This window comes from Pleurodeles waltl, chromosome 3_1 (genome assembly GCF_031143425.1).
Source record: "Pleurodeles waltl isolate 20211129_DDA chromosome 3_1, aPleWal1.hap1.20221129, whole genome shotgun sequence".
Lineage (NCBI taxonomy): Eukaryota > Metazoa > Chordata > Amphibia > Caudata > Salamandridae > Pleurodeles > Pleurodeles waltl.
This window is the reverse complement of record NC_090440.1, coordinates 153,983,014-153,997,707: the sequence shown is the minus strand read 5'-3', so window position 1 is coordinate 153,997,707 and position 14,694 is coordinate 153,983,014. Positions and strand designations below refer to the sequence as shown.

The 14,694-nt window shown below is 42.6% G+C and overlaps 1 protein-coding gene across 3 annotated transcripts in view; it reads left to right on the top strand.

Moving 5' to 3' along the window:
* Positions 1–14,694, top strand: part of LOC138283857 (mucosa-associated lymphoid tissue lymphoma translocation protein 1-like) — a 977,541-nt gene that overhangs the window by 312,842 nt on the left and 650,005 nt on the right. For all 3 annotated transcript variants that reach the window (XM_069222019.1, XM_069222018.1, XM_069222020.1), the window contains one exon: positions 12,096–12,204. In XM_069222019.1, the coding sequence (XP_069078120.1) occupies positions 12,195–12,204 (10 nt within the window). In that variant the 5' untranslated portion in view covers positions 12,096–12,194. The remainder of the gene's footprint in view (positions 1–12,095; positions 12,205–14,694) is intronic.

The following is a 14,694-nucleotide window of genomic DNA, read 5'->3' as shown; positions in this document are numbered from 1 at the left end:
GGGGAAATGTTTATCATAAAAGTAACTGTAAAATTACAAATGCAAGGTGCACATCATGAATGACATACTGCGCATTGTTGTTGCAGATGGTTCGGGCCCTAACGCAGCAGAAAGTGGAAAATGGGGGAATGACGAAAGTTGGCCACAGTCAGATTAAAAAACCAGTGAGTCCATCATACCAGCACCAACCAGATGCAGGGCAAAAGTGGAACCCCTCCCTGAGTTTACTCTGCACTCCGATGAATTGCAGGAAGATGTACCCACACCACCTTTAGAGGGTAGAAGCACCCACAGACAGCAGTCCATGTTCCAGTGCCAGTCTACTCCCTTCGGGAGGCGTTGTGAAGAAGGCAGACAGAGCACAGAGGAAGGTGAGGGCCCATCACTGTTCGGTGGTCTTGAGGCATCCATAGTGCAGTGTCTGCAATCTAAATACATGAGATCAATGCACAGGCACATGGTGTCTCTCAATCACAACATGTGCAAGCTGCATAAGGGACAGCAAGCTACAGCAGAACACGTAAGGGAGATGACAGATGCTATTAAGGAACACTGTAATGCAGCAGGAGCATATCACCCACCGTAGGCGCCAACACCATTTGATGGGTAGGGTTGATGGATTCAGCAGATCTGTCAATCGGCTCACTAACACAACTGCTTTGCTGTCACAACATGCTGTGGGCATGCAAGTTGAAATGGCACATTTCAGTCATGGCGTTGCACGAGGATTGGTACAAGTCACCAATGTATTGGAGACAATGCAGACAGCCCAGAGTGCTGCAAACAGCGATCTGGGTGGTGTGGACATTGAGGAGCTCTCTAGCCTCAGCAATGTCACAGCCCCTGTGATGGATACTAGGCGGCGCAGTTCCAGACACAGTTCTGTCTCTGAACCCGCAACAAGAGGTGCCACTGAGCCTACTGAGCGTTTAAGTGGAGTGCGTGGACGTAAAAAGTAATGTTGAGAGGTTCAGGGCCTTGCATATCATGTAGCAGTGCATTGATACTATGATGTAAATAGTATCACACTGTAATTGGGACCGGATTGTGTATTTTGAACACCTTTGTCCTGTTCACACATATATGTCCTGAATTCAAGGCAATAAATGTGATACCTACAGCAAAAAGTGAAAGTAGACGTGGTGTTGTCATTACTTACATCAGAAATAGTTGCACGCAATCCAAACACGTCTTTGCCTGCCCTCTGCTGCTCTGGTTCTGTCTGCTGGGAGAAGGGGGGACAATGGATCATCATCCTTATCAGAGTCCGTCTCTGTGGGTTCAACTGGTATGCCTCTTGTTGTTGCGATGTTATGCAACATTGCACATGTGGCCACAATCTTGCAGGTGGTTTCCGGACTGTATTGCAGTGCGCCCCCACTCCTATGCAGGCATCAGAAACAACTCTTCAGTAGGCCGAAGATCCTCCCAATCACGCTTTGTGTCCTCCTGTGTGCCGTATTGTATCTCTGTTCACTTGGCGTGGCAGGATTGAGGTACGGAGTCAAGACGAAAGACCACACTGCATATACACTGTCTCCTAGAATGACAGGAGTGTAAAATTAGTTTTTGTTATCTGTGACATCACATATACGTTATGCAACATTGTTCACTGTTACATTAACAGGTAGGTATCCTTCGCCAAACTACCCAGCAATGAGTCTTGTGTGCATTCCACTGTGCCTGAAGATGTATGAATTACGTGTGCTATTAGGGTATCTGGCCACAAGATAGTTGGAGGCATTGCATATGACCTAGATGTTCATAGAATATGTACTTTTCCTATTCCTATATACATACTCTGTTGCAGATGGTGGACAGATTGCTACATGTGTCCCATCAATGCAGCCAATGACGTGTGGAAATTGGGCTTCCTGGTAGAAATCCAATTTAGTTTGTGTTGGGGAATTTTGTATGCAGATGAAGTTTTGATAAAATAGCATTTAGGAGTGCATTAAAGATGCGTGAAAGCGCACTTTGAGAAACACCTCCAGCTGCTGCTGTGACACCTTGATAGCTTCCTGATGCTAAGAGGTGCAGGGAGCATAATACCTGCACATGAGTGGGTGGGGCATTGGTTCTGTGTATGTGTTGCTGCAGTAGAGGTTGTAAATCAGCTATTAGTTCAAGTATAATGGCAGAGTTCAACCTGTATGTGTCATAAATCTCCTCCTCTCTCTGATCAAATAGGGTAATGCGCACTCTGAAGATGTACTCCGGTCTCCCCCTCCCTCTCCTCAAACCTGCCACGATCCTCATCCTCCTCGCCATGATGTGAGCCATTATTGAAAAGGGCAGATGCATTCTGGGCCTCTTTATAAAGGTTGCACCTGTTTACCACCTGATTTCAATTCGTGGTAAATTGCACATGCAAAAACCCATTTTGTGATTAATCGCAGTTTGAGAATGCTTGATACATTGTAATGTGATTCGTTATTTGCGAATCGCAGACTGCGATTAGCAAAATCTAGTTGCAATTTTAAGGAATAACTATTTTAGCGATTCTTTGAAAATGCACTGTGAATGGCTTTCAGACATCGTGAAAGGCAATTTTGCATTCGCAAATGGTGGAATTTACCGATTGGGTGTCATGCTTTATCATCGGATGTGCTCCTCATCAGACTATCGCTGCAATGTCTGACGGGCACCCCCGAGGGGGAGCTCTTTGCCGGAGATATTTTCTCGATGACGCCAATACCCTAAGAGTGAGTTTGGGAAGAAAGAAACAAGGAGAGAAACAAAAGAAACTAAAATTGGCTCAAGACCCCAACCTCAGGGTAACAATTTTATTAGTCCACGGTGGGTAATGGCCAAGATTAAAAAATAATAAGGAGAGTGAAAATAAAATAATGATCAATCACTCTCTACCACATTTATAGGGAACTGGGAGGTAAGGAACTACCAGACCATCCCTTGAAAAGGGTCAACATGTTTCACAATTCTGCGGTCCGACAGGATCCCGTGACGCTTCTTCAGGACCAAGTGGATAAATGCTTCTCTTTTTATAAACTGAATAGACTCCTATAATCTGAAACTGTCATTTTTAATGTCTCCAGTCACTTACACTAGTCCGGTATGTCTCGTACTTGTCAATCCTAAAAGTCAACCTGTAATAGAATGAGCACAGGTCACACGGTGATACTTCAGTCTGAATGTACTTTTACTGGGATGGGTACATCAATTATGACAAAGGAAAAAATTTGTCAATCTGTGAGGCAAACGGTGATAGTGTCAAAGATATTTTTCTTTAGCCTGCTCCCTCAACAGGGGGTGCTGTAGCACAGTGTGAATCTTCCCAGGTTTATGGTCGCAAAAAGTGAAAAGATGTTAATTTTTGCACACAGCTTTGAGCACACTGCCTCGCATCGCTGTCTTGAGCATACTGCTCATTGGACCCATGCTCACTGCATTACTGTATTTTGCTTTTGTGGGGCCCAAGCGCACTGCTTGCATTTACTGCCTCGAGCCTACCGCTCGCTGGGCCAGTGCGCACCACCTTTCTGTTGTTGATTGCTGCTGCTTCAGACTCCCCTCCTTTTGATCCGGTCACTGCTCTGGGGGTTTGTAGATGTTTGTAGACACCACACCACCACCTGCAGGCCCCATCTCGTCATACTGCTTTTGTCTTTACATTAACACTGTAGTGCCACCTAGTGGATATTTCAAAATACTGTCTCCTGCACCATTTTTTCCACTGACTTTAACCATTCATTTAAGTCACTCTTTTGTGACACCTCACTCTTTTCCAATGAAACCTGGAGATCCTCTGATCGAACAGGAATATTGGATTGAGTCATTTGAGAACTATTTGTTGTCGCTTGAGGGAAACAGGTTTTTGGATATCAGAACAAAAACACTATTTGTTGGTTGTTTGGGCAAAGAAGGTCAACATGTGTTTGAATACTTTCCACAAGTATACAGTGGCCAAGGAAATGAGATTGAGGATCTGTGTAAGAAAGCTAAAATGTGATTCCAAGCTTGTTTAGCAAAAACAGTGAACATTGTGTCGCAACGCCATAAATTCTACACGCTATCAGAAAAACCTTGTGAGTCAGTTGAAAATTTTGTAGCCAGGCTGCGTGAATTGGCAGCAAAATGCCAGTTTGGGCAAATGACAGAGGAATTTATTAGAGATCAATTAATAGTACAATGCAGTAGCAAGAAAATGCAGGTGAGATTTTGAGCGCCCAGTAATCCTACTCTTAAAGTTGCACTCCAAATATTGCGAAGGTGGTAGCGGTGTCTGAAAGATGCAGAAAGGAAATGCATAAAACTGAAAATAAAAATACCTCGGAGGTTGCTGAAGTGGATGTTTCCAAGGGAAAATTTATAGTGAATGTGCATTTTTTTAATGTTTGAGATGGATTCAGGGTCGTTGTATACCATACTCCCCAAAAAATTGTTTGATCTCACTTGACCTGGAGGCATACTTAAATCAGCTGACATGATATTGAAAGGATTTCATGAGGCTGACTTTGGAACAATGCGCTATGTTCCGGCAAAATTGAATTTGAGGGTCTTGAAATCTGTGAAAAGGTTTATGTGGCTGTTGAGGGTCCACCTGTTTTAAGTTGGCTACATCAATGACTAGCATACAGTGGTAATTCCGAGAGCTGACAACCAAGTGATGGAGGACATAGAACTGAGTGAAGTATAAGAACAATTCAAATCAGTTTTCAAGAATAGTTTGGGAGAGGCTATGGATTCTTTTGAGGAAGGATGCTCTGCCAGTGAGACATGTGGGTAGGAAAGTTCCAGTGGCGATAAGGGCTAAAGTGAAAGCAGTTTTTGAGCATATGATCCAAGATGAAGTTATAGAGCCTGTCGAGACCACCCAGTGGTTGTCATCATAACAAGGACATTGGATGGATTATTGAGAATTAGTGTTGACTTGCGCAGCCTCAACCAGGACATTTGTCATGGACTGCTACCCTTTACCAAATATAAACAAGTTGATTCTTTTGTTGTGTAAGCTTTACTTGAAAGAGCTTATCATCAAGTGCAATTCCAAACATTTGACTGCCTTTGTCACAAGTGAGGGTGTATTCCAGTTTAACAGGTTACCATGTAGATTGTTGTCTGCAGCAAGCCTTTTCCAGAGATTACTATATAATGTGTTGGCTGGGGTCAATAATGTTCTTTTTTTTTTTTCAGGACCAAATTTTGGTTTTTGGAGAAAACATTTTTGCCCACAATGGTACCTTGCAAGCATAGCCAAGGCCCTGGGTGGAAGAGTGTGAAGTGGGCCAAACTGAAAAGAAATTGAGAGTGGGTTTGGGAGTACTGGAAAGTGATCAGCGTGTGTTGGAAGCAAATTTTGTTTGGGAAAAGATATGCTTGGATTTCATAGGGCCGTTTGCTTTCCTGCCTGAACATAAGAGGTACGCATGTTTATGTTGGATGCAGAATCTAAGTGGGTCCACTTTGTGTTGATGAGATGTGTTAGTACCAAGGCGCTACCATTACCATTTTAGGAGAGATTTTCAGGAGAGGAGGTATACCCTCAGTCTTGGTAACTGAAAATGGTATGCAGCTACCTTCTGCTGAGGTGAAAGAGTTTTTCAATAAAATGTAAAGTATGTGTGTATCTCCTTATATAATCCACTAGGAAATGGCCAGTTAGAGAGGAACAGCTGGCTGCTTAAGTTTGCTGTGGAGTTGGCTAGTAGTGCGTGGTTGGTTTTTCCGAATGCAATTAGGGCATGTTGTGCGCCCTTCACACCACAGTCAATAGCAGTGTGGGGAAAATACCTTTTGAAATGATGCAGCGTAGGCAACCTTAAGGCATATGAAGACTTTGGCAGACTGAGTGGTTAAAGTTACAAAAAACAACTCTTAAAAGGTGAGAAAAGCTAACCTCTGTTTTAATCATTTCATTTTTTTCCTTTGTACATTTCCCATGACATCTAATCTTACGGTCATTAAGGAGTGCATCTCAAAGGTGTGTGGACCTTCTGTGGAGTCAGGCAAAGGAGATTCTCTGTGGTAAACCTCCACTTGATCAGCCAAACAGAGCTAGACTTTTACTCAAACAGAAAGGTTAGACAGGCAGTGAATATATTAACCATAAACCATTGACACATTTTTGATGACTCTACATGTAAAATGATCAAAATTAATGTTTACAGAGTACTAAAGAGGAACTTCAACCAAAACATTTATTATGGTTAGCAATGGCATTTTTACTTCACACTTCAATCACACTTGTAATTGTGTGTTGGAAGTAGCTGTTGTGTCTTAAACCTTCCATGGAATGTGACTTACCTTTACAGTCTTATTGGGTTGTCGTGCTTTAAAGTAGCAGATGTTATTTGTTACCCATCTTAATGATATGCAGTTCAGTAACCTCAGACTAATCTAAAGTAAGTGATTTAGGTTTCATTTCCCATACTTTGGTTGAACACAGAGTACATCATCAAGTACTTATCTCACTGAACTCTCATATTCTTGGAGTCCCTCTACTGTAGCTACCTCGGTGGAGCTTTTTCAAATCCGTGAATTGAATAATCTGTTTAAGATCAAGTAAAAATCAAAATTACTTGTATCACCCAGCTATCATATTCTTGGACTCTCTCAGCTTCAGCTATCTCTGCAGAGTTTTCTGTTAATTCTTTGAATTGAAGAGCCTGGAGAAAGAGACTGGTCCAGTAGAAAGCCCATGTGGCTTATAGCCCAGGTCCAGAGTGGAAACCCATAACACATATTGAGGACTTGAGGGGACAACCCAAATACATGCAACAGTATATTAATGCAGTCTTCCATTGATATTCCACCAAGTTGTACTCTCTACACTCAAACCCTCTCCTTACAGCACATTGATAGGTTCCTGAAGCAAACTGAACTCTGCACCTTTATTAAGAGATGATATTAATTGTCTGTTCACCCTGGAGAAGGTGAAAGTTGCCACTTTGTAGTTGGCCTCAGGCAAGATGCCTTGGTCAGCCGGCTTAGCAGCCAAGTTCTACAAGACCTACCTGAATAACCTGGTCTCCAAACTGCTGGCAATGCTAGACAAAGCATACACTCAGGGGTGATTACCTAAATCTATGTGTGACACAATTTTGTTCCCCCTCTCCAAAGCGAGGAGCAGCAACTGGTACAGCTGGGTCATATAGGCCCTTATCGATGTTAAAAGTCGACTTTAAAATCATCAGTAAAGTCAGAGCTAACTGCCTCTTAGGAGTGCCGCCAGGCCTGGTGCACCAGAATCAGAGAAGTTTATTTCCTGGCCATAGTGCCTCACCTAATATCTACTGATTGCCTCATACTATGGGTTCTATAACGGAAGGGTACACACGCAGAGGGTGCTATCATTTGACCTTTGCAGGGCCTCTAACATGATTGACTAGGCGTATTTAGCTGCGGTATTGTGAAACAGGGCTGTAGGGAATGCAGTAACATGATGGGTGGAAGTTCTTTGCACTGACTCCTAAGTTAAGGTTAAAATGGGGAAGATAATCTCAGAGCCTATCAGGATCCAATGTGGTGTGGAGCCAGACACAGCTGCACCCTGTCACCCCTCCTATTTGTGTTTGTGATGGAACCCGCGGCATCTCGCTTTAGGACGGAGAGCAGATCACTGGGTATTAGGCTGGCAGCAGTGGAGCTCGTAACTCTCTATATGATGACAATATGCTGATTTATGTGCAGGAGTTAAACACTGTTTGTGTACACTGCTGTACAATTGCTGTCCTGAATGCCTTTGGCCACATTTCAGAGCTTCAGATAAATTAGGCATCACTTAGACCAAACTCCCCGTAACCAGCGGCAGATTGAATAGGACAGCAGTTGAAATGGGAGCTGAACTCCTTCAGTACCTGGGCATCCAGGTGCTCTGTGGTGTGCAGGATATTGTTGAACATTAGAAGAGCAATCGAAGCCCTTTGGCCTAGCATTGAATTTTGGAAAAAGCCACTGCTTAGCCTGATGGGCGGAATTGCTCTCACCAAAATCATAAAGCTTTCTAGAATGCTTTACTATTATGTCTTACTGGTTTCATTAACCTGGTGGAAGGGGAAATGTAGAGTGGTGATAAACACGCTATAGCTGCCAACAACAAAGGGAGGGTTAGGGGTCCCAAACTTTGATTATTACCACATGGCAGCTCAGCTTGAATGGTTGGCCGGATGGATGGTGTGTGCATCTTTTGGAGGGTTGGCATAGGCGTGGCCTTTGAGAAGTTCTGAGGATTTCTAAAAATTATTTTTGGCCATTACAAAGTGCAGACCAAAGGACTTGACGGTGCTAGTGGTGGGACAAACTCCATTGTCAATGCTGGCTACAATCGCCCTATTCCCCTCATGTTCTGATTGAAGCAGTATTGGAAGGAGCAAGATTTTGATTGCATGGCTGGGAAGAATACAGTATGACAATATCTGGGGATCTCTATAACAGCTGCATGTTGTGTTTCTTTTCAGAAATAATAGAAACATATGGTGTCCCTTCTGGCTACCTCTTGGCATTTGGAGGGCTAGTAGGGGAAATGCATAGGAGATGGGTCACTACAGTTACAGTTCTTTATCATACCCTGCATAAGATGCATAAGACCCTATAGTCACAATACTCTACAGAGCACCGCATGCTGACCTAGATTGGACCTCTGCAATTTAAGGGGAAAAACGACACAAGACCTGGGCATACAGCTTGACAACAGGAACTAGGAAAGGGCATTAGAACACTCTTGATGTGTCTCTATTAGTGGCAGTTTCAAGCTGCAGCAATTCCATTTTTGGCCTAGGACATATCTGATGGCCAAAAGACTGTGCTTGCTTTACCAATGTGCTTGTGGCCTGTGTCCCAGAGGTGGTACGGCCGAGGCGGTGTTCGATCACAAAATTTGGGCTTGTCAGACTATGATCGCTTTCTGGGGAACGGTCACAGTAAAGATGGAACATGCCATGAGAACCTCTTCACTTTTTGAGCCAAAATACTGCATACTGGGGCTCTTCCCCCGCTCAAAAAAAGGTGAATTGGCCAACATGTTTGTGGACTCTGCCATAGTCCTGGCAAAGAAATGCATTGACATGATCAGGAAGTCTCTTAGAAGCTAAGTGTGCGACAGTGGGAGAGATTGGTGATGTGTTGGGCTGGAATTGAACAAGACACCCTACATAGAGACAGTTGCAAAAGTTTGGGCAAAAAAAGCACACGCCAAGCCCCGAGTACCACCTCGCATCAATTAAAGAGTTATTTCATCCAGGTTTCGCCACAAATTTTCATAGAACGGCAGACAGAGCCACCAGAACAAACTCAGACTGCAGACATCACACCGCTCTCCCACCCCTCTCGTAAATGGTGGGCCTCCCTTCCTCTCAACTTCTCCTCCTGCCTGCCATCATCACCAGAATGCTTGTAACAGGGGGTAAGAATGGTGCCTTGGTTGTTTAAGGATGTTATTTTTGTTTCTCTTTGATGTGTTTAAATGTGTTGCACATGAACAACATCCATACTGCCATCTCCTACACCAATTAAACAGAAGTGGTGAACCACTTCGGGGCTGGTCCAACTGGGACTAATATTTGGTTAATGCTGGTTTAGGATCTGGGTGGACCAGATTACACTTATGCAATGATGTGCAGTCCCGAGTATTGTTCTTGAAAAAGGTAAAAACCTCATTTTAAAAAAAATGAACTGTCTGTCCGGCCTTCGCTCCCTCTGTTAACAAAAGATAAGCATCTGACACAACTAACCATCGACCAATAAATTTAAAAATAAAAAAAAAGTTTGAACTGTCTGTCTGGCCCTCGCTCACTCTGTTAACAAAAGATAAGCATCTAACACAACTAACCATCGACCAATACATTTAAAAATAAAAAAAAAGTTTGAACCGTCTGTCTGGCCCTCGCTCACTCTGTTAACAAAAGGTAACAATCTAGCACAACTAACCATCTACCAATACATTTATTTTATTTTTTAAGTTTCAACTGTCTATCCGGCCCTCGCTCCCTCTGTTAACAAAAGGTAACCATCTAGCACAACTAACCATCGACCTACTAACAATTGACATTTAACTTTCATTGCTGTTCCTTCACCATATTTCCGCATATCCCATGTGCGCTCAGTCTCCTATAGTCAATCTGTTTTACAAACTCCACCCCACCCCTTAATTTTCTAACTGCTACCTTAGCACACTGTGTTATTAGCATATTTTAAAAAGCAGCATCAACTTAGGTTCCTCCATCTCCTAGGCATACTTCTTTTGATTATCAACAGGCTTCAACGAACACCATCATGTGGAGTTCCTTTAGTTTTCCTTTCACAGCATATAAGGACACTACGTGTGTCTCCGGTCTCTGCCTCAAGTCCCTAGGTTAGCTCTTTGTCTGCATTTCAAAGGTTCTACTTCCAGTGCAAGTAGGTAAGTCAAAGCTGGCATCCCTGCCTAGTCCCCCATATCAGTGGTCCAACCTCAGTCACCTCTTACCGAGGTCTATCTGACTGAGATTTGTGCATAACTGTTTTATTCATAATAAATACACTGGACCAACCTCGGCAGCCATCACATGTATCCCTAGCCCATTTCTGAAGGTGTTGGACCCTTCTTAATTAGTCATGGAAATTCGTCATGGGTTAGTTTTCATAATGAGGTGCTCATACTCTACTGGTTTGATGCTTGATGATGTCTGTGTCCTGATTATTAATTTTTGTGCAAATAAAACCTTAGATGGGAGACCCGGCAGTGGGACTAGAGCTGTATGCGCCCTTTGCATTGTTAAAAAAACAGAGTATGATAATCAATAGGGTTTGAAGGTCGGAATTCAAGCCTCAAAAAGAGTTCAACCAATGTGCTGTTCATTTTCTCTAGGAACCTCAAGTACTTCATATTATTGTGTGAGTGACGTCTGTGTTCTTTGCTCCTTCCTCCAGTTTAAAGGCTTGTATTTCCTGAGACTTAATTTTGTCCTGCAATTGCTTTACTTCTTTCCATATTTCACCCAGTTTCTTCTGTTGCTTGTACTCTCTCCAGTATCCTTCACATACAACATCATAACAGATTAATTTCGAGTGTTTCTATTTTTGTTTCTTGAACTTTTCCAGAGTTCTAAGTTGCCATTATTATGTAGCTTGGTGTTGGTCCCACCCCATGCCTTCCTGACATATTTTAAATATGTTGTCCTTGCTGTCAACTCCTTACACAACAGCATATAAATACATGTATTCCTTTTTGTAGGTATGTCAGCTTTGTCCTTACCCATGTCTATGCAAGGATGGTGTCAGATCCTACTTTTCCATTTAAATAGAATCACAGGCTCTAGTAAATCCTCTTACCGAAGGGTTGAGCATCCCTTCACTGTCTACCAGTACATAATTGGATCAGTCCATGTTTCTTTGCCTCCCGTCACACCAGTTTGCACCTCTTGTTTTTGGTGGAGGTCCTTTCCCTCCACTACTGTCAGCAATGCCACATATTTTAGCTCAGATACAGCACTTTCAGTAACTACAGCATCACTGTAGTAGGGGCTCACATTTATGTATTCCAGTTGTGCATCCTGTGATGGTACCTCAGAGTTGCCTCACTCCTTCAAGTCAACAGCACTGAAACACCACAGTGCATTGCAGCTCAGCTGTGTCCCCTCAACTTCTCACAATAATTGTACCACTGTTAATTGTATCTACCCTGGTCTACTGCCCATATTGCTCGAGTAGCTCCTAACTTAATATTTCCACATCCTGCTCCATTGGTCTGATCACGGCAAGAAAAGCACCACATACTCTCAAGGCATTCCCCCGTGCCAAAATCTTTTTCCTTTTCAAGCTTGTTGGCGTGTGCATCGCTTATCACTTCCACTAGTGGTCCTGTTTCTGGCTTCTCTGGTCAGAGACCCTCATTAACTCACAGCAAATTTTACCTACCATGTTTTTCAAGTCATTTTCCCCAACTGCTTCCAGTGCACTTGTCAATGAAATTGTGACATGTGGCAGTCCACATAGTGCAGGAGGTTAAATTTGAGGGGGCAGAAGATCCTCCCCAAAATACTTATATTCTGCTCTCTGTCTAGGCCATGCCCGGTGTCTTAAATTTATTTGTAGAAAGATTGGTAATTATTTGTGGGTATTATCACATTTGATTGTTGACACTGTGTTTAATTCCACAGAACGTTCATATGTCTTTCACTTACTGGATTGGTGTTTCAGCCAGAGGAAGGAAAATATTATGACGCCCATGTTTTGTTGGGTCAGCTAATGACCAAGCCATGCTAAGAGGTAAGTGTCTCTTTGAAATATAACAACACCTATAGTTTAGTCCTAATTTCCAAGCATCCATTCTGATTGTATACTGAGTAAGCTGAAATGAGTGTATTGGATCACTGCAGTTGAGGGGGGGAAAGAAAGCCCTTTATATCCAGCTGCCCTAGCCACTAATCAAAAGGCCTGCAACTGATTTTGGCAATATCCTGGCTATTGCAGGAACATGGTTTGGGTGGGCAGTTTACTATGTGAGATAAGTTACAACTATTTCATAATGACTGTGACATTGTTACAATGTGGTACAGCTGTGGAAAGCTTGGTACCCAAACCACCGCTGAATGGAGGAGGTGGTATTTGCCATGCAAAGCTATATGAATGAGTAAAAGCATTTAGGATGAGCAAGTTGCCCTTCTTTCATGCAGCATGGGGAGCAGATCTGGTCATTTGGTAGTAACAAGAGGACAGCATGGCAGACAGAGGGTGTTAGTGGTGAAGGGAAGTAGAGGCCAGATTTCTGCAGAATGTACGTAGATGTAATCTTTCAAACCATGATGATGGTGGTAAACTAATGTTATAAGGTGTTTACTTCCCAGATGCGAAATGTATATTGCATAACAAAACCTTGATTATTTTCCTTGGTATGTCCTGGTTCAAATAAATGAGTACCATAAAAAGATTTATTTTTTTAAATTTCTTATTGAAGTTTGACCTATTCCCATAGGCCCGCACCATCAGACTTTGTCTCTCTCCTACCCCGCGCAATGACCCTCTGTTCCTTTTGGTAGTTTAAAAAGCATAAAATGGTCCAGATGCACAGAGGCAGTTTGGAATTGGGGAACATGTGATTTGTGACACTTAAGCGTTTGCCACCACAGAATGGCTTTAGGTAAGCATCAAACCAATTTTGCATATTTTGAAAAAAAATTCAGACTCAAAATGGAGTTAGAGACCCATATCAAATTTTAATTAGGGAGTGGTTTGAAAGGGGTGTTCCCTCTTATTTCCAATTCAGTATGACGTTTGTTAATTGTTTGTGATCACTATAGCAGTCCTAAATCATTGATCAAATTCTGATACCTCAGAGAAGACAGTACCGATTCACAAAGGTGTCGTCTTAGGACGCCTTCACTTTTCTTAAGCAGTGTTTGGTGTCCTCTTGGGGAGCAGGGATAATAGTTTCTTGCAGACCACCATCCCTATGTTTGTAGCCAATCATGGGGTCACAAATAGCAACGTGTCTCATTAGTATTCATGAAGCAGGACATTCTGCGTCCTTTTTTGGAGATTGCGTGATGTGACCTATTGGTATGTAAGTCACATAGCAAAATCGGAGAGCCAAAGGTTTGTGCAGTTTGAGACCACTTTTTGTGACCTCTCTTTGTACATCTGGTCTATATTTCCCAATGTGAAACAAGAACACCTGTATTGTAACTGCTTCACAGCAAAAGTGTATATGGCAACTACCTCCAGGATACTAAGGGCCAGATGTAATAAAAGGTTTTGCACTCGCAAACGGTGCAAATCGGTAAATTCGGCTGTTTGCAAGTGCAAAACAGTGGTCTGCGATGCATGAAATGCATTCTCAGACCACAAATAAGAAATCGCTAAAATTGCGATTTCTTGCGTTGCAACCTGGAAATTGCGAGTCGCAATTTGCAATTCGCAATTCGCAATTTCCAGGTCGCAAGGCTATGCTGGAAAAAATCGAAAATTGTGATTTTTCCAAAAATTGCATTTTGCACTTGCAAAATACCATGCTTTGCAACCAGGTGGTAACCTGGTGCAAAATTAAAAAATGCAGTTAATCTGCATTTTTAAATTAAACATGTAAAGCACACATGCCCTTTTGGCATGTGTGTACCTTGCATGTTGAAACAAAAGTTTTTGGGGTGCAGGAGAGTGGGCCTTAGGCCCCCAGCACACTGGCCTTTTGCATTTCCAAAATTGCTATTTCTGGTTCAGAAATCGCAATTTTGGAAATGCAAAATATTTGCAGCTATGGGCCAACAGGCCCAAGCTGCGAATGGGGCCGGTATTGCAATTTGCGATTCGGTAATAGCATTTGCGATTTTTAAGAAATCGCTATTAACGATTCGCAAATGTGGTACATGGCCCTTTGCGAGTCGGTAATAGCGATTTCTTAATCGCTATTACGAATCACAATGGGCCGTGATGGTACATCTGGCCCTAAATTCTTTGCATAGTGCTTGCAGATTAGGCCTCCAGATCAATCTTAATTCACATTGAGTTTTCCCTTTTATTCTAGGACTCCTGGCAAGTTTCTGAATTTGTTCCTGAGAGGATCACATCATTTGTAAATAAAGTGCCTTGCAGAAGCCACACACTACTCTTACACCTATTATAATATTTTACTTATGGGTCAGCTGAGTGGAGTGTCCAATTACTAAGAACGCAGTTTGAAAGAGGGCTGTGGATAAGCGTGCCCTTATGCTTTAGTATCTGAGATTGCTAGATTTACTTGAGGAGTGCCTGTAATTAAACAGT